At 43.6% G+C, this 24,245-nt stretch overlaps 1 protein-coding gene across 2 annotated transcripts; it reads left to right on the top strand.

Annotated features, from left to right (window-relative positions):
• Positions 1–444: 444 nt before the first annotated feature.
• LOC146355190 (L-amino-acid oxidase-like) lies at positions 445–16,866 on the top strand. 2 transcript variants are annotated; one of them, XR_014788605.1, is made up of 8 exons: positions 445–474; positions 2,341–2,564; positions 4,967–5,073; positions 7,284–7,485; positions 8,479–8,532; positions 10,120–10,256; positions 11,163–12,136; positions 15,983–16,866. XR_014788605.1 is itself a non-coding variant. In XM_084840778.1 (7 exons), the coding sequence occupies exons 1-7, from the start codon at positions 462–464 to the stop codon at positions 11,956–11,958; spliced, it is 1,533 nt and encodes a 510-aa protein (XP_084696904.1). In that variant the 5' UTR covers positions 445–461; the 3' UTR covers positions 11,959–13,835. The 2 variants fall into 2 exon arrangements, 1 of the variants encoding a protein (XP_084696904.1); XM_084840778.1 differs by lacking the exon at positions 15,983–16,866 and having other exon boundaries at positions 11,163–13,835.
• Positions 16,867–24,245: the final 7,379 nt, after the last annotated feature.

Genomic DNA, 24,245 nt, shown 5'->3' with positions numbered 1-24,245 from the left:
GAAAGACAAGCTTTGACTATCTCAAAGCTGAGTCAATCTCTTGCCACTCCATCTTTTAATAGGCCCTAGCAGAAAGTTCTGGTGGAATGTCCCAGTTCCAGAAAAGCAATTGAGCAAAAAATGAGATGCTCTTGACCTCCTTGTGAAGCATTTCAGCTGGATTGTTTACCCCCGCAATATTTTTTTTAAAAGTGTTTTATTAGAAGCAACACAACTGCATGATCACTATGTTGTGCAATAGGCAATAGGTTGTGTTAATATGTTATGTGCAAACATGCTCTACTGTGCTTCAAGTGACCTGCTCCAACTAGGTGCATATGGGCGCTGCCTGAGGAGAGGTTGGCCACTGACAGGGTTTCAGTTGGGAAAGCCGGATTTCTCCAATTCTGAATCACTGAGTCAGCACATTCTGGCTATAAAATAAGAGAGCTCACTTGCACCCTTACAATGACCATCGAAACATGGACCAGTTCTGTAAGTAGTTGATGTTTTTCTCATTGAACTCATATCAGGAGACTTGTGTCTTTTGGGTCAAATTACGACCATGAAACGTCTAAGTGCAAATGGTTATTATCTTAATAAATGTATATTGTTGTTGTTGTTCTTGTTAGTAGTAGAAGTTTTGTTAACTTACTTGCAATGGAATAATGGAATAACTTGGCTAGGGATATTGTTGGATATCCTTTTATGAAGGTTTACAAGAAAAAAACTGGACAAACTTCTGTCGGGGATGCTTAAGGTATATGATGTCCAATCTGAGGACAAGGAATTGGATCTATTGGTCCTCCTTGACTCTTTATTAATTAATTCATTTACCTTATACATGTATTAATCGCCTTTGGACCTGAGTAGATCCCTTAATGTGATTTACAGTTAATTAAAACGTTGTAAATTATGAGGTTTCTCTTCTTTCTCCTTTGTCATTGTCGTCTTAAAGCCAACAGCACATGGTTTGCTCTTGAGTGCAAGGTATTTTTTTTCAGAAATTGCCAGGATAGGGCTCCCTAATCCTGATTGGGATACACTCTCCACCACCACTATGGTCCTGATATGGATTGCCCAACTGGAATTAATGGGAGATTTTATTCCCATGCATATAGCAGGCATGCCCCCAGATCAAGACTGGGACCATAGTGGGGGGTCAAAGATTTAAAGCCCCCTACTCCTCATACAGGATCCCAGTCCAGACTGGGGGAGGGCATGCTGGAAATCTGAGAAACAGAAATCTTGCACTCAAGGGCAAATAGCGCCATTAATTTCACATCTAGTTTTGCCCTTCATTATCACAGTTGCCTTATTTTGACTCCATCTTCTTCATCTTTTTCTTCAGGAAGGAGAGTCATAAGTTAAACTATCTAGCATTTTATAATCTTGTATTTCATTTTTATTGTTTTAATGAATTGTGTATGATGATTTGACAATGGTGTTTGGTGTATAAATATTATAAATGAATGGGAAAATGAATAAAGGGATACAATCCTATGGCTGCTAGGCAGTGTCTAGACGGCCATAGATTTTTTGTTTTCTGTGAACCGATCTCGGAGCCAGCGCTCTGAGGTTGATTCCCAGAAAACCAACTCCCCTCCCCCTCCCCTGCTGCCATTTAGGTAGTGTGGTTCGTCCATGGCTCCCTGCTCGCAAGAGCAGCGCAGACTGGCCAGAAAGGGGGCATTCCTAGGGACGAAGAAGCTGCTATGATGCTCCCTTTTTGCCATCTGGCCTCACCCCCCCAACCCCGCTCCGAGGTGCCCTGGCTAGACAGCTGAAATTGGCCATCTAGCCACAAATGCAGGATGGCCGGAACACACAGAAGAAGATCCCCTCCGCTCTCTGCCTGCCCTGCATTGGATAGATGGTCATCTCCAAGTTCAGAGGCGGCCGACTACCCCGATAGGATTGTGCCCAAAACAGATGTTCTGAGTACACTCACTACTGTACTAGTGGCACAAAATAAATGTTAAGTAAAGCAGTTGCAGCAGTTAAGGGAGGAAGATCAACTGGAATTAAAGGGCCAGATCAATGCTTTTGATTTGGCCATGGGTGGTTGTACAGTTAGTACATTTGATTCTAGTGTGACAAAAGACTGCAATGCTTATTCTTTGGTCAATTTGTTACCCAGTTCTTCAAATGACTTAAAAAGAAAAGTTGCAGTAGATCTCCACCAACTTGGTGTTCAGCCGAACAGTACGTGGTTATTTATTAAACGTTTTCTAGAGAATCCAAATAGCATCAGAATCAAAGGTGAAAATGAATTAACCAACATTTGTTTTCATGCTTCATTGATTTGCTTTCTCTTTTGCATCATCATCCTTGTTAAATCGTTGCTTTCCTTTCTTCTAGCATTTTTCGCATTCCTGCTGCTCATGGCAGCCTTGGTCTCCAAACAGCATGCTGTCGAACAGGAGGAGTGGATGAAGTGTTTTGATGACCCTGACTATGAGGAGCTGCTAAACGTTGCCAAAAATGGGCTGGAAAAGACTTTGGAGCCAAAGACTGTGGTGATTGTTGGGGCAGGAATAAGTGGACTCACTGCTGCCAAGTTACTGAAAGATGCCGGACATCAGGTAATTGCACTGACTGACAAACACAGGCCTTTAATCTCAACCAAAAAAGGGGACACTAGAGCTTTCTGAGCGAGCGGCTTTTGTATTAATATTTGGTATTTCCAGCATGTTGGATCCAGAATCTGCCTTCCACGAAAGGAAGGCCTTCATTCATGGAAGATTCCGCTGCCCAGTTTGGGGGGTTCTCCCTCCTCCCACACCACAGCTTGCCCCATTTAGCAGGATCTCCTGACTCTCTGTAGCATTTCTAGGAGGCTGGAGGGGCTAATCCGGGTAGGATGGGGTGGGGAACTCCAGTTCTGCCAGCATAATTGACCCAGCTTAATTCTGGATCCAACCCAAATAACGTAAGATAAGCCTTACATTATTTATCTCTCTAAAAAGCCCTCTGTCAGGTAAGTCATTCTTATTTAAACTTTAACCATAGGCAGTGCCCTGAGTCACACTGTGGGGTGACAAAGCATGAAATCGATCCCATTGTCCTCTGCCTGATTATTATCATACTTTTATGTAGGGGCTCTGCACAGGGAACAATGCTTGGGAGGGGGAGGGACATTCTGCCCAGGTCATTTCTTGTTGCTCTGGACTGAACCAGAAACCCCTCTACTTGACTGTATTTTCATGATTGGCATATTTCTTTATTTAATATTTGACAGCTTTTGATAGTTAACATGTAATGGCATTTAGTATATTAACAGCATTTAATATGCAGTGGTACTTAGTATTTAACAGTTAACAACTTAGGAGATTTCAAATGTGAATCCTGCCAAAATCACTATTAAGACATGGCATTAAGTCAAATCAAGGATTTGAATTGAAAATTTGAGACAAATATTTCCTATTTGAAGTGTGAATATGGGCTCTATCAGGTGATGTCATAGAGTTCCAGGTTTTACCTAGAACTGCCGCTAGTTCCAGGTGAAACCTCAAACCACCATATTGCCTGGTAGAGCTGAATTTGAAAGCCTACAAACCCACCTTGCCCATTCCATCATAAGACCCCATGCAGACATCATGACTTCAACATCAAGTCAGCCTTTCCCTGTTCCTGTCCCCCTGACACAGACTTTTTGCAACATCTTGCCTGATGAAGAGATATGGAGATCTTGAAAACGTGTACCTTTTGTGACCTTTGAGTTAGCCTAATAAAGATATTACACAAATAAGGATTTCGTAAGTTTACTTATGGCCATCTAAGTTGCTACATTTACTTCCTCACTTGTGCCAGTGCCTATAATGGGAGGCGATCACTCTGCTGTAGGGATGGGGAGAATTCTGTTTGGTTCACATTTTAATGTGAACTCATCTAATTTTGCACTTTTGAATCCATACACAAACTGAAATTCAGCTATCCTTTCAAATTTATACTTCTCCACATTTTGCAAGGGAGTTCTCCAGTCCAAATGTACCTATCAGGGAAAAGTGCAGACAAAAATCATATATTAGTTAAAATAACGTTCAGAAATGCATTATATTAGGGAAATCACTTGCGAAATGTGTATATCAGGCAAAATTGCATAAAAATGTATGTATTAGGCAAACTGTGCGCAAAAATTCATACAAATTTTCATGTGAGCTTTAAAAAAATCTCCACATTTGGGATGAACAGAACTTAAGAGTGGAAAAATGAGAAACTGAGAGAAACCAATATTGACAGATTTTTCCCATCTCTGCTCTGCCATACGTTGAGGTTAGGAGCATAGGAACCTGCCTTATACTAGGGTGTACGAACCCAACGACTTCTGGTCTGGGGGGGGTCTGCACTGGGGAGATCTGGGCAGCTTGGGGCCCCACGGATTCCCCTGTACCCTTACCACGTCCATTGGATTTTGTGGGGTGGCTCTCCTCCTGGCTGCTCCAGGACCCTTCATCCCCATGCCAGCTATTAAGGAAGCCACTGACAGCCAGCGCAGGGAGGAAGGGCCTTGACGGTGCCTCAGTGCCATTTAGAATGGAGGAGAGCCACCTTGTTTGAAATCCAACAGACCTGGAGGTAGGTGGGGTTGGTCTGCTGCAGACTTCGCAGGTTGGATTCTTGAGAATCTGGCCTGATTTGAATCTGCAGCAGATTTCTCTACCATCCCTGCCTTGTGCTGGTCAATTTGTCTAGCTGTGTATTGGCTAGTCTGACAAATACTGGCAGTAGCTCTGCAAGGTATGAGCCACAGCAGGTCTTTCAAGTTGCTATTTGACCCTTTCAATGGGAGGTGCCAAAGACTGAACCTAGTTGTTCTGCATGCACATCAGGTGCTCTGTCATGGAGTTATGGCCCCTTCCTTGGCTGTGTTTAGTGATGTTCGTTGTGTATGTGTATCACGTATAGGTCTATTTATTGCTGGGGTAGTAATCTGGAAGGAAGCACGGGAGACTGATGCAAAAGGATGCATGTTTTTTGATCCTAGGTTGAGATTCTGGAAGCCAGTGACCACGTGGGAGGGCGGATAAAGACCTATCGTGAGAAGGACTGGTATGTGGATGTGGGACCTATGCGTCTGCCCAAGGCACACAGGTAAGGAAAAAGGCTTGGTACCAATCATGCAGAAAACCCATTCCTTTCACACAGAGGGAGAGAGGATGCTCTGAACTTTGCAGGGCTTCAGCCAGGAGTGAAGAACCTCACGCCTAGGGCCATATCCAGGTACCCCAGCAGGCCATGCCCCTTTCCCATGGCTCCACTTCTTTCCCCACAATCTTTTGGTGGTTTCCCAGTTTTTGTGCAGTTTTTTTCTGCATTCTGAAAGGCTGAAATGCCTCTCCTAAGACTTCGTTACTGAAAGTAAGAGGTTCAAGCTACAGCATGCTTGTAGTCGGAGTATTTTGACCTGCCCCTTTTGTCTTTGGCCCCGCCTCATTTTGACTTTGGCTCCGCCCACCACTGGAATGCATCCCATGAGAGCTTCTTCAAAATGGAATTTGGCCCTCAGGCTGAAAGAGATTCTGCAGCCCAGGTCTAAGCACATTGGTGTTTATTTATTTATTTTATTTCAGCAATTCGCAGTTACTATGTTTTTGTTTTTATTGATTTAGGGCATTCATATACCGCCCTTCATAATATTTCACACTCAGGCCGGTTCACACTCATGGCTCGCCACTCAAAGGCCTGCAGGATGTGTTTGACCACTGTAGAGTTTGCATCTGTCTGGCGGTGGTTCAGTGTAGTGTTAAACCTTAAGTGTAAAGAAGAACTGTGTGAGCCACTCCCCATTTTCCTTGAGTGACAAAAAGTTCCAGGGGCTTTTATTTTGTTTGGATGAGAGAAAGCGCTGGAGACTTACAGTGCTTTTGAAATATCTGTCTATTTACAAATGTACACCTTGAGCATGGAGAAGCAGACAGGCACCCACCCAGGGAGACAGTGGCAATCTGTCAAGCAGCTTTCCCCCACGGAAAAGCAACTCTCTTCAACCCTTTTTCTCAACTATTTCCATCCTGCCTCATCTCTTAGACCAGCCTTCCCCAATGAGGTACCCTCTCAATGCTTTGGACTACAAATCCCATAATCCCCAACCATTGCTCATGCTGGATGGGGTTTATGAATTATCTGGACGTCTATATAAATAATATAAAATCATCATGCTTTACTAACAGGTGATGGCTAGATAGCATCACCGATGCAATGAATATGAACTTGAGCATACTCCGGGACAGAGCGGAGGGCAGGAAGGCCTGGCGTGCTGTGGTCCATGGGGTCACGAAGAGTCGGACACGACTTAATGACTAAACAACAAAATAGTAAACAGCATGCATCTGGAGCCCAGTAAGGGCCAAGCCTGATGAGATGACAAATAGCCATGATCAGACATAAAATTCAGGACCGCAGCACTGGAAGGGGTGGGATTTGTCCATACCAATTTCCCAGTGAAAATCTCACCCCCACCCCCAGTTGCCATTTGCCTCATTATGGAAAACTTACATACAGTCTGTGTACACATGAGTTATTCCTATGAAGGCAGATATCATCTTTAGGCAGGGTGAATGTCATTAAAAAGCAGCATGGGAAAAAAATGGTTTCCCCAGACACTGCAATCCTAATCCAGATTGGTAGCTACTACTTGCCAAAAATTTAAAGAGACTGGAGATCCAATCATGGATCACGGTCATTCGGGATGAACAGACTCACTCCATCCATTTTGCCCGGTGCTCGCTGAGCCACCGCCTGAGCCGTTGGAGCACCCAATGAGCGCCCGGCAAGCGCTGTGGGGCCACCTGCCCTCTTAGAGATCCGCCATTTTGTGTAAAAATGGCAGTTCAGGGTTTTCTAGATATGTAAAGTTACATGAATGAGGGCTATAAAGAAGCCATTTATGCAACATTGCAGGTGTAAATGGAACATTCAAGCCTATAATTTTGTGTAAATGGCCCCTTTATGGCCACCATTTATGTAACATTACTTATCCGGAAAAGCCCGAGCCACCATTTTTATGCAAAATGGCACCTCACCAAGGGGACAGGCAGCCTGTGGGAGCTTGTGGACCACATGGGTGCTCAGTGAGCGGGTCCAGTAAGTGGCAGCAGCTCGGTGAACGGGGTCCAGGAGGCCGAGGGGGGCAGGGAGTCCTTCAGACTTCACCTCCTTCTTGGACTCCTGCAACTTCCCTAACTGTCATCTTATCCAGTTTGTCCCTAAGATTCCATTTTCTACTGCCGTTTCTCCTATGACATGGTTTTGTGTTTCACACATGCTTTCTCTCACAATCCTTTTCTATTTTTTTTTTTCAGAATTATTCGTGAATATCTTAAGAAATTCAACCTCACGTTAAACCCATTTGTTCAGACAGATAAAAATGCCTGGTATTTAATTAGAAATAGAAGGGAAAGGGTGGGAACTGTGAATGAAAATGCTAACTTATTTGGATATGAAGTGGATCCCAAGGAGAGGGGAAAGTCTGCTGATGAACTCTATGAGGGAACGCTGGATACGGTACGTGCATTTTGAAGAAGAGTACATAACTTACATAAAACTCACCCTCCACTTCATTCATTAAGTGATCTCCACTTTGCACATTAAGTCAAACACATAATTCCCTACATGGATATTATTTCCTAGTAGGAACCTGCAATGCACTAAATGGTCCTGAATATTAAAATTTTCTAAATTGTTGCCCCAAATTCTCATCAGTTTCACAAATACATGTTGGTGGTGACGGAGGTAGAGTGCTGTTCATGAAAACAGAAGCCCCAAACTCCCTTGGGCATGTGGAACTAGTTGCGCAATTCTTTGAATCTGGACTATTATTGTTTGTAAAGTGCATGGCTGAGTAACATGTAATGTAGCCCTAGGGCCATATGTGGGATGGCAATTTCATGTGGCCCTCGGCATAATTTCAAAAGCCTTTGCAATCAGCTCAGGCCTCTAGCAAGAGTGAACTGTCTGTCTGCGGCAGCCCGCTGAGTGGAAAAGAAAAAGAAGGGAGGGAGGGAGACGAGGGTGGCAGAAAGAGAGTGCCACCCAGTTTTGGCTCAGGCTCCACCCACCACTGGCTTCAACCATGCCCACTGCTGGCAGGCATAGATTACCCCTGAGGGAATGTGGCCCTGGTATAGTGCCATCAGGGCACGTAAGTTAGTAACCACCATTGACATTAGGGATGTATGAGAATGTCATTTCAGTTTGCTTATCAAATGCCCCGTTCGCGATCCTGAATGCAAATGGGAGAGCGTTTTCTCTGAAAATGTTGGCAAATTCCTGAACTTGCCTTCACATTCACAACTGAAAAATGTACAACTTTCTCAAAGTGTGCAACTTCCTCAAAATGCGCACATTTTAAATCACCCACACTTTTGTCAGGAAAATTTGCTTCAAACTTTGGAATTCTTTGTGCAACTTTCATGTTTAATAGCTGTTCAGTGGGGGAAATTATGCTGTGCATTTCCTTTTGCTTGTTAGTTACCTTTATTTATGGTTCCTGTGCAGGTGACAAAGAACTGCACAATCTTGAAGGAGAAATATGACTCATATTCCACGAAGGTAAGAGAAGTGAGCAATTGCTTGTCGTTAAAAATCAAATATACTTTCAGGCCTTGTACATTCCCCCAAACTGTTCAGCAGGGCACCTTTGCACATGGATGGCTCATTCAACTGATAATCATGAGGACAGGGAGAGTATTAAAGTGCTTCCAGGAAGATGCCTAGCATTTTGTATGCCTGGCTGTACTAGAAGTGGGGAAGTAAACCCCCCAGAGAAATGTACCTCCAGGTTAAAATTTCCAGGGGAGAAGATGTGTAACATGCAATGAAACTCTAATGAGAGCCAGTGTGGTGTAGTGGTTAGAGTGTTAGACTGGGACTTGAGAGATCTGGGTTGTAGTCCCCACTCGGCCATGAAGCTCACTGGGTGACCAATGACCATGGGCCAGTCACTGGCTCTCAGCTTAACCTACCTCACAGGAATGTTGTGAGGATAAAATGGAGGAGAGGAGGACTATGGAAACCACCCTGGGTTTCTTCCAAGAGACAAAAAAGGTGGGGTATGAATGTAATAATAATAATAATAATAATAATAATAATAATACAGTGTCTCTGCCCATTTTGCCATGTCCATCAAAGTGCACAATGCAAAATACAATAGGCATAATATACACCCACCCAATATATATTTTTAAAAAGACAACAAAAACTCAATCTTAAATAGTTATTATTAAATTATATTATATTATTCAGTTCATAATTAGTAGTTCTACAGTTATCAGGATTGTTCATACAGCTGATACATTTTGGGAACAGGGGCACCATTCAGTGATAAAAAGGAGCCTCCGTCCCTTTGCCCAGTTTCAAACCCAGTATGCTTATTCATCAAAGGCACCTATATTTCTGGCCAGCGCACTGGTCCTACTCACAGAGAGCAGAGCATGGCTGAGAATCAGTCAGTTGCTCGTTTCTGCACACAAACAAACAAACACATTGCACACATGAGCAATGCAATGTGGGAGCAGTGAACCTAAATAAGATAGACATATATGAAAAGAAGTAGAACTACATTGAGCATTAAGGGCCATGACTGAAAGCTCCATGTTGGTCTGGTCCAAAATATCCTTTGTTTACAGTAACTAAGAATATTGCAAGAGGAGAAGAAGGAATGTTTAGGCAACTTTGTATCCCTTTAACTACAATGAATTAGATCAGATAATGTCCTTGTCAGTTGGATCCAGCTTTTTTTCCTCCAGCAGGAGCATTCCCTGAGCAGAATTCCCACTGGCAGAAAGAGGGAGAGATGACCTTCTCTGTTTTTCCCCTACAGCCCCCAGTATGACCCCTTGGCCCTTGCCCCCAATACTCTGGAGCAGATTTTTTTGTGTAGGACATAGGGGACTTTAGAGGGAGGGGGAATCCACAAAGGTTGCCCTCCTCTATTCCACCAGTGCTGGATTAGAAGCCTCCCTGCCACAGACAGAAGGGGCCTTTCCCTCTGTGGGAGGTAGATTCTGGATATAGCCCTATGTTTGTTTTGGGGTAATAGAGAAAGGAATTGAGGATAAATGAAGCTGAAGTTCAAAAGTTAAGAAGTAGGCATTTGTACTTTTAACCAACCTTTCCCTACCCATTTCCCCCAATTAGGAATACTTAATTAAAGAAGGAAATCTGAGCAGAGGAGCAGTAGATATGATTGGTGACCTCTTGAATGAAGATTCTGGATTCCACATTTCCTTTCTTAACTCTGCCTTGGAATATGTGACCTTCTTTGATGATAAGAGGTAAGAGGGGGAGGATTTTGTATTCTTTTTGATGGATATGAAAAATTGTCTTTATTAGGAGAGAAGGCATCCTTTTATGATTCCTCAAGCTGACTAACACCTAGCTTGAAAAGTCAGTGGCCTCTGCCAAAGTTTAGCTATGACACTCAGCGACAAATGTATTCCCAATTAAAGACCAACAAGTTGTTTACTTTTCACCACATATTTCCTTAGTGCTTGATGACTTACAGCTGGCTCCAATGAAAAACATTATTTTGAGGCATGCAGTGATATGACTATTCTACATTGGCTCAATCCACACATGCCCTATTTGAGGGCATTTAGGGATTATACAGAAAGAAGGTGCCAGAAGATGGGAATCCATCATTCTTGAATGGTCAGGCATGAGTCTGAGATATATGTGTTGCAAAGCTTCTAGAATGATCTTCTCTTGATGCTATTCATGCATAGCTATTAAAAAAAAACTCACTTGCACATGCTTTTCTGGCCATTTCCTAGCTATTCTGCTGGTGAAATATAAGGCCACTTCTCCATTACTGGAGCCTTAGCTTTGAAGCTAAGGACACAGTTGTCCTGGATGCGGAATTGGACAGGAAGCCAGGGTAGAAATTCAAGGGTGAACAACAGGTGGTCTGAGTGATGAGAGAGGTGAGTGGTTGATATTGGAAGCAGAGGTTTCCACTGAGGTAAAAGGGCTGAAGTGGAATATGACAAGAATGCTCCTCTGGATATAACATAGCTCAGTAACCAGAATTACTAAAGAGTCGTCCTGTTTTTGGAATAATTTGTGAAATACAATGGTTGCAATAATGTTTTTGGCTTTGGATTTTCACATGTGTTGTTCATTAAGTTAATCCCTTAGCTGTTTTCTTGTTCTCTTTCCTCCTCCCACCTTGACCTCTTCAGTTTTGAGGAAATCACCGGTGGATTTGACCAGCTCCCCAATGCCTTCCTCCAAGATATGCCCAGGACAGTCCATTTAAACAGCAGAGTGGAGAAGATTATTCGCTCGGGCAAGAAAGTGAGGATCTTTTTCCGCAAACTGGGCAAAAATGCCTTGTCATATCTGACGGCGGACTATGTCCTTGTCACAGCCACTGCAAAAGCCACACGGCTCATCAAATTCCAGCCGCCTCTTTCCCATACAAAGGCACATGCTCTGCGTTCCTTTCATTATGCAAGTTCTACTAAAATTGCCTTGGCATGCACTGACAGATTTTGGGAGAAAGATGGCATTCGAGGTGGGAGGTCAATCACAGATCACCCATCCCGAATTATCTACTACCCAAACCATGACTTCCCCAGTGGCCTTGGGGTACTCCTAGTTTCTTATACCTGGAATGATGATGCTGACTTCTTTGTTCCTCTCAGTGAGGAAAAGTGCATTGACGTGGTGATGGATGACTTGTCAGAAGTCCACAATGTGTCTAAAAATTATCTCAAATCTGTTTGCAATAGGCATGTGATACAGAAATGGGCCCTAGACAAGTTTTCGATGGGGGCCTTTGCTTCCCCCACCCCATACCAGTTCAGCCACTTTTTCAAGACTTTGTTTCAGAATGAAGGGAGGCTCTATTTTGCTGGAGAACACACAGCCCACCCTCATGCTTGGATCGACACTGCAATGAAATCTGCTATAAGGGCAGCAAGCAGTATTAATTTTAGTGCCAATAAACCTGTATTGCCAAATCTGTGCCAATAAATCTGTATTGCAGGAGTTGCCAAAACAAGCCTGGGCGATGTCTATTGTTCATGAAAAAGAGGTTTCATCTACTCTGTGGACCTTGCTCTGAACCTGCTGTGTGTTTGTGATGCTGGCTGTCTTTACTCATTTTTTGAATATCTGCTCATAATGATAGATAAATATATAGTAATCAAATGTCCTCCCCTGTCCTCACCCGTTTTTAGGCTGAACATCCACAATAGAGAAAAAGTTCCTTTTTGTTTTTTTATAACTGCATAGCTGAGGGCTGAGCTGGTATGTGGGAGCATATACAGTCCAGCTCCACAATCACAAAGTTTTCCTAGCACCGAGGGGCAACAATATCAGTTTTGTGAAAATAATAGTAATACTATTATTAGTATATAATAATAGAATAGTTATATATATACAAGTTCTACTACTACTACTACTACATATGTTTTCATGTTCTTGTCAGATGATGTAATGGCACAGTTATTTTATCACCAGTACATCAATGTACATAAATATTGATTAGAAACCTGTGCTGTCATGGTGGCTTGATGAAGTAGCAAGAGTGGCTGGTGGGACTGTGGAAAGCTCAGGTTAAATGCTCCACTTAAATCAGGATTCAGGAGGTTCCTGGATGGCTGTCAGAATCCTGCTCCCCATTTCTCTTGAGTTATAGTTTTTTTTCCTCTGCCCCTTCACAACTAGGGTAGCCAGGTATGCATTGCCAAAAAGGAGGGTGTGTCTAGCCACCAGGGGGGTGGGAGCGGGAGAGGAGGCTGCTGTTCCACTCTCCCCGCCCTGGAACACCCCCAGCCACGCCCCTTTTCAGCCGCTCTTCACTCCTCTTGTGAGCATGGAGGATGGGGCTAGTCCAAAAGGAGGGTGTGTGCAAAAGGAGGGTGTGAGAAAGAGGAAAAAAGTGAATGCCAATTTTCATAAAATTTGTGTCTGCTAATTTATACATATACATATGTGCTAATTTGGAGGTAATTCTTAGAATCTGGAGATAATTTTTAGCATTTGAACATCATGGAAGACAAACAAATTAATTTCCCATCCAAATCACCCCACTAAATTCTTTAATTGATTTGCAGCGCACCCTAGGCCACTCAGATCAGTTCTCTTATTCAATTAATTTACCCTAGATGACCCAGGTCCTGCTCCAATTTCCCTCTGATAAATTACCCCCATTCAGTTCAATCATTTACATCATTTTCCTCCCTAAATGAAAATATATTTGTGAGTGAAGTAAGCCAAATTTGGCGGCAAACCATAAAAAGGTCAATAGACCCTATATATGATTTACCTCTTCTCATGGGACAGAGAGATGCAGGCAGTTATTCATCCTTCTTCCCTCACCACTTTGTAGAATGTTCTCTGAAGTAAGCTGAATTGCTGTCTCTGTGTGACGTTCAATAGGCCAAGAGGTGGAGTAACAGCCCAATTCCAATACACAATATGGGTCGTCTCAAAAATAGTCCAACCTGAACAAAGACCCAGTAGACATGCATAATATGTTTACTTTCTCCACCCAATATATAGAAACATATGTCAGTACTAAAATGAAATACACATTACTAATACATCAATACACAGATGAAAATGCACAATAGAAACTCATGCCTCAGACTCCAATAACTACAGTGTACCAGTAAAATTCCTTTTCATCTATGCTGAGTCTTTATCAGGTCAGTGCATGAAGAAGAAGTTCAATGTTCCGGGTGGGGGGACGGGACTTTTTGTTCTTTTTGTTTGGGTTCGGTTGAGGTTCAGATCCTCATGTTTTTTTGTCGATAGCCAAAAATTCCTCCAGTCCACACTTCTCTGAAGAATTCTACCAAACTTGTTATTATGTACTAGCTGAAAACATTATATGTTGTTGTTGTTCAGTCATTCAGTCGTGTCCGACTCTTCGTGACCCCATGGACCATAGCGCGCCAGGCCTTCCTGTCCTGCGCTCTCTCCCGGAGCGTGCTCAAGTTCATATTCATTGCATCGGTGATGCTATCTAGCCATCTCATCCTCTGCCGTCCCCTTCTCCTTTTGCCTTCAGTCTTTCCCAGCATCAGCATCAGGGTCTTTTCCAGAGAGTTTTCTCTTTGCATTAGGTGGCCAAAATATTGGAGCTTCAGCTTCAGTACCTGTCCTTCCAATGAGCACTCAGGCTTGATTTCCTTTAGGATGGACTGATTTGACCTCCTTGTTGGGTGGCCCTGCACGTAGGGGTGGACGAAACTCACTTACCTGTCCTCGAAGCTTTTCGCGGTGGGGGGGAGGCGCTTCGCTGCTCCCCCCGCAAAGTTCAGGCTGGGGGGGGAGGCTTCCCACCTCGCCCGGCCGAAATTCAGGCCGGGGAGGAGGCGCCTCGCCGGGCCGCGAACTCAAAAGTTTAAAAAAAAAACAAAAACGCCCCCGTGACAGGCTACGTGACGATTAACGTAGCCTATCACGGCTAGATCTGCAAAGTCAGCCATGATAGGCTACGTTAATCATCACGTAGCCTATCATGGGTGACTTAAAAAAAAAAAAAAAAAGCCCGTACGCAAATGGCGGCCCCCATAGGGAGCCGCCATTCGCGTTCCTTATTTGGTCGCTGTAGTCTACGTAAAGATTTACGTAGACTACGGCGACCAAATAAGGAACGGGAATAGCGTTGCCCTTATTTTCGCCATAGTCTACGTAAATCTTTACGTAGACTACAGCGACCAAATAAGGAACGGGAATGGCGGCTCCCTATGGGGGCCGCCATTATCCGTACACGCTTTTTTTTTTTAAAGTCACCCATGATAGGCTACGTGACGATTAACGTAGCCTATCACGGCTGACTTTGCAAATCTAGCCGTGATAGGCTACGATAATCGTCACGTAGCCTATCACGGGGGCTTTTTTTTTTTCTTTGATTGGAATGGCGGCGGCGGCAGCCGGTCGAAAGACCGGCAGCCGCTCCCGCCCCGGATGAACACCCGCCGAACCGCCGGCCGGACCCGCCGCCGGGAGGGACATTTGGCAAAGGTAAGTCCCATCCCGGGGGGGGGGTGCGGGGTGCGGGGGGGGGCCCGAGAATTTCTCCCTGAAACTTGTTCAGGGGGCCGAACACGTTGGTGCTCGGCCCCCCGAAGTTTCAGGGAGAAATTCTCTGCCATCCCTACCTGCACGGCATAGCTTATGGCTTCACTGAGTTACGCAAGCCCCTTCGCCACAACAAGGCAGTGATCCATGAAGGGGGAAAACATTATATACCAAACAAATAATTCTTATCAACAGATGAATATTTTTAAAAAATGCCCAAACATGCTGTCTCAAAATCCATTCCTCTTTCCACAGACTGCATGCAGCTCAAAACTAAGCTTAATTTATTCCTTAAAGGCCAATGTTATACTTAAAGAAACAGTAATTTGTAATTGAAAACAGATGTTTCTTACAACATAGATAAATCAAATTTGTCATTAAGCTCATAAGGAGCTATTGTTTGCAAAGTAAAAATCCAAAATACCTCTCACTGATAGGGTAAAACATGTGGATTGTGCCCTCTATGAATGGTAGGATGCCACTGCGCAATAGCCAAAACTTCAGACCCTCAGGTAAATGATTGTATTCCAAAAATGTGATATCAATGGGGCATCAGGAATCTTGGGCTTAATCTTAGTTATGTGTTCATGATACATAACCTCGTGGCCCTACTGATTTTTCCAACATAAACTAATGAGGGTGGGCACAATACTAAGTTAACCACATTGTTAAATTGACAGATGGTAAAGTCTCTTAGGGAGCAATCCTATGGCCGCTAGACAGGAGCTAGACAGACGGCCATAGGTTATGCTGTTTTCTGGGAACTGACCTTGGAGCCTGCACTCCAAGATTGGTTCCCAGAAAACTGACCTCCTTCACGTCTGCGCTGCCCCCGAGGCAGCGCGGAACAGCCCAATCCTCCGTGCTCGCAAGAGGAGCGTGGAGCAGCCAAAAAGGAGCGTGGCTGGGGGTGTTCTGGGGCGGGGAGAGCGGAACTGTGTGTACGACACAACTTATACAGCAGCCTCCTCTCCTGCTCGCCCCCCCCCCGCAGTTAGACAACTGAAAATGGTTGTCTAGCAGAAAAAGCAGGGCAGGAGAGGCGCGGAGGGAACAATCCCCCTGTGCTTCTCCTGCCTTGCTTTGGATAGGCAGGTCGCCTCCGAGTTCGGAGGCAACCACCTATCTAGACAGAATGGCACCCTTAATCTGAAAACCTTCCCATATTTGTGGTTAGTAAATTGTTTCAGCTGTAAGGACTGTGCACTGCAAACATACCTCCTGCATTTAAAATATCCATTTGCAATGAGGTGTCTAATCCTGTTATGAATTAAATGGAAATGTACAATTTTATCTTTTATACTACATGACCTGCAATACCCTATGGCTGGTACATTTTGACATCTTAGGATATCTTTAGCTAGATGCCAATGTTTTAGAGCTATATGCTTAATGGCAGAGAACATGTTATATTCTAACAACCAAAACAATTGGTTGTTATGAACCCGCTTATTATCTAATAAAAGCTCATTCCTATGGTGTCTATCAGGTCTATTTTTCATTTTCCTAATAACCCTCTGAGGGAACTCTCAAAGTCTCAATTGCTGATCATACTCATCTCTACATTCCTTATACACCTTTACATTGCAGCTGTTACATTTTATTTATTTATTTATTTATTTATTTATTACATTTATATCCCGCCTTTTTTCCTCCAAGGAACTCAAGGCGGTGTACATACTCCTCCTCCTCTCCATTTTATCCTCACAACAACAACCCTGTGAGGTGGGTTGGGCTGAGAGTCTGTGACTGGCCCAAAGTCACCCAGTGAGCTTCCATGGCCGAGTGGGGACTAGAACCCGGATCTCCCAACTCCCAGTCCAGCACTCTAGCCACTACACCACACTGGCTCTCATTTTAGTTGTACGAACCGCACAATGGTAAGTTGACTCTTAGTTGAACTGGGTGATAACTATAGGAATAGTATTCCTATCCACTGGTTTTCTATAATTCCTTACACAAATCTGTCCTTTTGACTTGTAAAAAGGAATCACATCCAGAAAAAGAATTCCCCACACACCCTTATGTATAGTAAGGAAGCAATTCTATAGCCCCTAGACAGCATATGGGAGCCCATAGGATATTTCAGATTCCCAGATCCAAGCTTGGAGACATAACTCCGATCCACGCTCCCCTCCCCCTTGCACAGAGAAAACCGTGCCGGCTGCGTATCTGAGGTTGAGAATCTGACCACGGAAAGGGGGCAAAGGAGGCATTCTGGTGGGCGGGGAGGGGAAGAGACTGGAGAGGCTGGGCTATGAGTTCTCCTGAGGCCTCTCCAGTCTCCTTTCACTCCCCCCCTGAAACAAAGGAGTAGTCAAGTAGGACACCCAGCCACCCTGCTCAGTGTCCTTGCAACCTCTGCAAAGGGAAGTAGGAAAAAACTATTGGCAGGCTGCTTGTCAGCCTATGTTCCCACAGGGACATCACATTTTCGTTAAGAATAGAGGTGTGCCCTAAAAGTGTTGCGTAATGTTCAAGTAGATCCTTATAGAGCAGAACAAATTGTCTTTGTTGCCATGCTTGCTGCTTTGCTACAAGATATAAACTTGGTTTGCATTCTTAGGCTGTCAGTATTAACACGCTCTTAAAATGAAATATACACAGATGCCTAGGAAGGCATTGTATGGTACTGTTCATGACGGATATGTATAATACACAACCTTATCGTATTAATGTCACCTCCTGGGAGATGCCTCTGTGGGAGAAACTGTGTAATTCGCAAATGTCTGACAATGGAAATGCTTCAGGTGTCAAAATCAGTGTTCTTGGATTCTTCTTAAGCATGTTGCTTTCCCTCTCAGCCACAGTTGGTTTCTATAAAATGGGAGAGTATGTCTGCTGCCTTAAACTGCCCTTCAACACATGGATTGCTTCTGTAAGTGTTTTTCTTCCCTCCGAGATGTAATTGTGAGGCTTTGAACATATAATGGTTTGTAGCTCAGTGGCATGGTGCATGCATAAAGCCCCAGATTTGGTCCCTGGCACATCTCCTTAGAAAGGATCTTGGGGAGCAGGGCTAGAGAAGACACCTGCTTGATATCTGCTGCAGTCAGAATAGGCTAGATAGACCAATGGTCTGCCCTGGTATAAATGAGTGAACAAGGCTTTCAACAAGGCTGAAAATAGGCTAGAACTGCCTATGGTTTTTTGTTGGTATTGAGGTGCACCGATAACTGTTGGGGGACATTGCGCATTCTGTGTCCCGCTTTCCTAGTGTTATTTCTCACTTTTTATTCCTTATTATATTATCCAAAATACCACAACAGATGTTATTGTGTGTGCTACGAGGTATAAATGCTTGAACCAGATATAACCATGATGGGATGGTATCAATATGACACGAGGTGTAGATCTGGCCATGAGCTTTGAGAAAAAGTTTGTACCTTTCTAGAGTTGCCTGAAAAGTTCAACTCAGTTCAATTCACCCTCAAATTGGTGTCACCCCAAAGCTCCCTATTCTTTGGAGCTGATTTACTCTAAGACTTTGCAGGACAGGCTTTGAAGAAGAAAAAAATGGAGCTATCTTTACAAGCAGTTTCACAGAAGCAAGCTCAAGGCCACGATGACCTGGCAGACCAGCCAATGTGAGTGTATGAGTGAAATGAACAGAAGAAGTGAGCATGCTCAGACGCCCACTAGAAGAAGGAAAATGATTGTTTGACATCCCGTGGTGTACACCTGCATATATGAGAATGTCTTTACTTGATGCTATTTGGATGGGGGAGCACGAACGACAATTGCTGTTTAGGTGGATATGACCAAAATGACTAGTGATGAACGTGAGTTCAAAGAAGATGTACCAGGGAGAAATACGTCAGCCTAGATAACATGCCCGGATAGCAGACTTTAAGCCATGTTTTAGGACACTTCAAATTAACCCATTAGTAGTAGTGCCAGAGATGTTCCCAAAACATGTGCGAATAAAACATGAGATTGTTGGGGACAGAGGGACACTTCACTTCTGATTGGTGACTGGGTGGTCTAATCACTCATGTATCCCATCACTGATTGGAAGATAGTTGTCTCATCACTCATTGAGGCTCCCAAGCATAGGTAGTGAGAGTTCATGTGGGCTGCTGCTGCCGTCTCACTTTGCTCTTTTGCTGCTTCACCTCAGATCTTCTCTGAACCACCAGATCCAAGGATTTGGGTAACTATGGACCTCTTTAGCCATCCAAATTGGTGGCCATCACTATATCTTGTGGCAGCAAATTCCACTGCTTGACTATGTGCTGTGTGAAGAAGTACTTCTTTTTATCTGTCCTGAATCTCCCACCAACCAGCTTCATGAGATGACCCTGAGTTCTAGTATTATGAGAGAGGAAGAAAAATGTCTGCCTATCCACTTTCTCCACACCACACATAATTTTGTACACCTCTATCATATCTCCCCTTACCCACCTTTTTTCTAAGTTAAACTATCCTAGTGGTTGTAACCTTTCCTCATAGGGGACTTGCTCCAGCCCCTTGATTATCTTACTTGCCCTTTTCTGCACTGTTTACAGCTTGACAATATCTCTTTTTTTAGGTGTGGTGACCAGAACTGTACAGTTATGTTCTTAACTTAGAATATTTTCTGAAGTTAGGACTTGGAATATCTTCTGAGTTTGAGACTTGGAGTTATTTCTGAAGATGAAACTTAGAATTATTTCCAAGTCTAGCTTCTACCTTGAAGTCTTCACGTGCCTAAAGAAACCAATGAAATGCTTCAGCTTAGCTTTTATATTCAAATAATGTGCAGGAGGAACTAAAAGAGAAAGTTAACAATTATGGTTAGTATGTTTTAGTTTAGCTTTAAACTGCAAAATTAGTAAACAGGAGAGGATAAAAGGGAGGAGTCATAACAATGTTAAAAGCTCAAGTTGTTATTTTATTAGCTAAATTCATAGTACCAGCTTTCGCAATTGCAATTCTTTTAGTTAATCTCATATTTTGTTCCATTCTCTTTCCCTGTTATCACGGAAAAAGTTCCTAATGGTCATATAACCACCATGCTTCCTTCTTTGATTTTGTATGTTTTCTTAAATAAAGCAGTAAATAGATTTCAGTTTACAGTTGTCTGTTTGGTGATTTTTGCCTGTTTGGACTTAGCTTGGTTATCACCAGGGTGTTAAGAACCTGTTTGGTGTAGGCTCTATAGTTAATAGGGACCAAATTTACAAATGGCTTAAAGGTAAGCACCAGCATCTTGAATTGGGCTCAGGAGTGAATAAACAGCCACAGTTTCACCTTAATGTGATGGCAAAGAGAAATTCCCAGACTCAGTCGGGTGCCTGCAACATCCCTAATGAGGACTGAGCATGGTGAGTGAGCATGCAATGCTGACTGACTGTTGGGGGCTGGCAGAAAGCCAGGTGATGGGAGGATAGAATGAAGTGGCTGAAACTTTGAGTAGAAATACTCTGCAGTGCAACATTTGTTGTTGTTTATTTGGTCAGTCACGTCCGACTCTTCGTGACTTCATGGCCCAGCCCATGCCAGAGCTTCCTGTCGGCCGTCGCCACCCCCAGCTCCCCCAAGGTCGAGTCCGTCACCCCCAGAATATCATCCATCCATCTTGCCCTTGGTCAGCCCCTCTTCCTCTGGCCTTCCACTTTCCCTAGAATCAGCATCTTCTCCGGGGTATCCTGTCTTCTCATGATGTTGCCAAAGTACTTCAGTTTTGCCCTTAGTATCATTCCCTCAAGTGAGCAGTCTGGCTTTATTTCCTGGAGTATGGGCTGGTTTGATCTTCTGGCAGTCCAAGGCACTCTCAGAATTTTCCTCCAGCACCACAGTTCAAAAGCATCTATCTTCCTTCGCTCAGCCTTCCTTATGGTCCAGCTCTCACAGCCATAGGTTACTATGGGGAATACCATTGCTTTCACTATGCGGACCTTTGTTGTCAGTGTGATGTCTCTGCTCTTCACTATTTGATCAAGATTTGTCATTGCTCTCCTCCCAAGAAGTAAACATCTTCTGATTTCCTGGCTGCAGTCAGCATCTGCAGTAATCTTTGCACCTAGAAAGACAAAGTCTGTCACTGCCTCCACGTTTTCTCTCTCTATTTGCCAGTGATCAATCAAGCTGGTTGCCATAATCTTGGTTTTTTTGAGGTTTAACTGCAACCCAGCTTTTGCACTTTCTTCTTTCACCTTCATCATGAGGTTCCTCAGTTCCTCCTCGCTTTCAGCCATCAAAGTGGTATCATCTACATATCTGAGATTGTTAATGTTTCTTCCAGTGATTTTAACTCCAGCCTTGGCTTCATCAAGCCCAGCACATCGCATGATGTGTTCTGCGTACAGGTTGAATAGGTAGGGTGAGAGTATACAACCCTGCCATACTCCTTTTCCAATCTTTAACCAGTCCGTTGTTCCGTGGTCTGTTCTTACCATTGCTACTTGGTCGTTATACAGATTCCTCAGGAGGCAGACAAGATGACTTGGTATCCCCATACCACCAAGAACTTGCCACAGTTTGTTATGATCCACACAGTCAAAGGCTTTAGAATAGTCAATAAAACAGAAAGAGATGTTTTTCTGAAACTCCCTGGCTTTCTCCATTATCCAGCGGATATTGGCAATTTGGTCTCTAGTTCCTCTGCCTTTTCTAAACCCAGCTTGTACATCTGGCAATTCTCGTTCCATGAATTGCTGGAGTCTACCTTGCAAGATCTTGAGCATTACCTTACTGGCATGTGAAATAAGTGCCACTGTTCGATAGTTTGAACATTCTTTGGTGCTTCCCTTTTTTGGTATGGGGATATAAGTTGATTTTTTCCAATCTGGTGGCCATTCTTGTGTTTTCCAAATTTGCTGGCATATGGCATGCATCATCTTGACAGCATCATCTTGCAAGATTTTAAACAGTTCAGCTGGGATACCATCATCTCCTGCTGCCTTGTTATTAACAATGCTTCTTAAGGCCCATTCCACCTCACTCTTCAGGATATCTGGCTCTAGCTCACTGACCACACCGTCAAATCTCTCCCCAATATTATTATCCTTCCCATACAGAACTTTTGTATATTCTTGCCACCTTTTCTTGATCTCTTCTGCTTCTGTTAGGTCCTTGCCATCTTTGTTTTTGATCATACCCGTTTTTGCCTGGAATTTACCTCTGATGTTTCTAATTTTCTGGAAGAGGTCTCTTGTCCTTCCTATTTTATTATCTTCTTCCGCCTTTGTGCATTGCTTGTTTAAAAATAATTCCTTATCTCTTCTGGCTAACCTCTGGATTTTGCATTTAATTGGGCATATCTCCCCCGATCACTGTTGCCTTTTGCTTTCCTTCTTTCTTGGGCTGCTTCCAGAGTCTCAGCAGACAGCCATCTTGCCTTCTTGGTTTTCTTTTTCTTTGGGACGTTTTTTGTTGCCGCCTCCTGAACAATGTTGCAAACTTCTGTCCATAGTTCTTCCAGGACCCTATCTACTAAATCTAGTCCCTTAAATCTATTCTTCACCTCCACTGCATATTCATTAGGAATATTCGTGAGCTCATATCTAAGTGATCTGTGGGTCATCCCTATTCTCTTTAGTCTGATTCTAAATTGTGCAATAAGAAGTTGGTGATCTGAACTACAATCAGCTCCAGGTCTTGTTTCTACCAACTGCATAGATGTCCGTCACCTTTGGCTACAAAGGATGTAGTCAGTCTGATTTCGGTGTCGACCGTCTGGTGAAGTCCATGCACAAAGTCGTCTCTTAAGTTGTTGGAAGAGAGTGTTTGTTATGCACAGTGAGTTGTCTTGGCAAAATTCTATCAGCCTATGCCCTGCTTCATTTTGTTCTCCCAGACCATGCTTGCCTGTAATTCCAGGTGTCATTTGACTACCCACCTTAGCATTCCAGTCTCCTGGAATGAAAATAACATCTTTGTTTGGCGTACTATCCAGTAGGTGCTGCAGATCCTCACAGAACTGATCTACTTCTGCTTCTTCAGCATCTGTGGTTGGGGCGTATATTTGGATCACTGCGATGTTAAATGGCTTACCCTGAATTCGAATTGAGATCATTCTGTCATTTTTTGGATTGTATCCAAGCACTGCTTTAGCCACTTTATTATTAATTATGAAGGCTACTCCATTTCTTCTGTGGTCCTCTTGTCCACAGTAGTAGATCTGGTGGTCATTTGATGTGAAGTGGTCCATTCCAGTCCATTTCAGTTCACTGACACCCAAAATATCTATATTTAATCTTGACATCTCCCCAATAACCACATCCAATTTGCGCTGGCTCATAGGTCTTACATTCCAGGTTCCTATGGTGTGTTGATCTTTAGAACATCGGATTCATCGTTCACCACCAGCACCATCGGCTGCTAGCTGTCCTTTCGGCTTTGAGCTAGCTGTGTCATCACATCTGGGGCTATTTGAACTTATCCTCTGTTCCTCCCCAGTAGGATTTTGACCATCTTCCGACCTGGGAGTCCCATCTTCCGATGGTATACCGACATATCTCTGGTTGTACTGATCCATTTAGTTTTCATGGCAAGAATACTGGGGTGGGTTGCCATTTCCTTCCCCAGGGATCATATTTAGTCTGATCTCTCTGCCATGACCTTCCCGTCTTGGGTGTCCCTTCACGGTTTAGCTCATGACATCATCGAGGTGCTCAAGCTCCAGCACCACGACAAGGCAACGATCTCCTTTGCTGAAGTGGTATTGAAACATACATACATACATATATAGCAGCGCCCCACTAGTAATCTTTTATCAATGTGCCAAAATTCTCAGATGTTGTTAGAAGACAAGCGCAGCACACAAGCGATACTGGGATGGTAGAAGTTTAATGGGGCCAGGGAAATCCATTAATCCCTCCACTGTTTCTTCTAGTATAAGTTGAGCTTTTACTGGTCATGACTGAGTTGACCTCTGAAAATGGCATTAACAGCCTAAAGAGGGTTTCCAAGATCCTGAATATGAGAAAAGGTTGGACCTTGCCAGAGATGGGCTAGGAAAGGCCTCGAAGGCAAACACTGTGGTGATTGTTGGGGCAGGAATAAGTGGACTCACAGCTGCCAAATTACTGAAAGATGCTGGGCGTCAGGTAATTGCACTGACTCAGAGGAGATGCAAGTGGCCTTTAGCCAGACAGAAAAAGAAAAATTCTCTTTCTCCCTGTCTCTCCCTCCGTGTGTGTGTGTGTGTGTGTGTGTGTGTTGGAGGGATCCCTGAGGAAGGAAATGCATAAAGCTTGTATCAATAATATAAAGGCTAAAAACTAGCTGCCAGTGCCATTGAT

The sequence above is a fragment of the Heloderma suspectum genome, chromosome 2 (assembly GCF_057233095.1).
Source record: "Heloderma suspectum isolate Gila_16-S chromosome 2, 16-S_ref, whole genome shotgun sequence".
NCBI classification, from domain to species: domain Eukaryota; kingdom Metazoa; phylum Chordata; class Lepidosauria; order Squamata; family Helodermatidae; genus Heloderma; species Heloderma suspectum.
This window is presented reverse-complemented; position numbering and strand designations above follow the sequence as displayed.

Coding starts and splice junctions, on each gene's coding strand:
- LOC146355190 (XM_084840778.1), top strand. Junction 2,565..4,966: donor TGAAAGATGCCGGACATCAG/GTAATTGCACTG, acceptor TTTTGATCCTAG/GTTGAGATTCTGGAAGCCAG. Junction 7,486..8,478: donor ATGAGGGAACGCTGGATACG/GTACGTGCATTT, acceptor GTTCCTGTGCAG/GTGACAAAGAACTGCACAAT.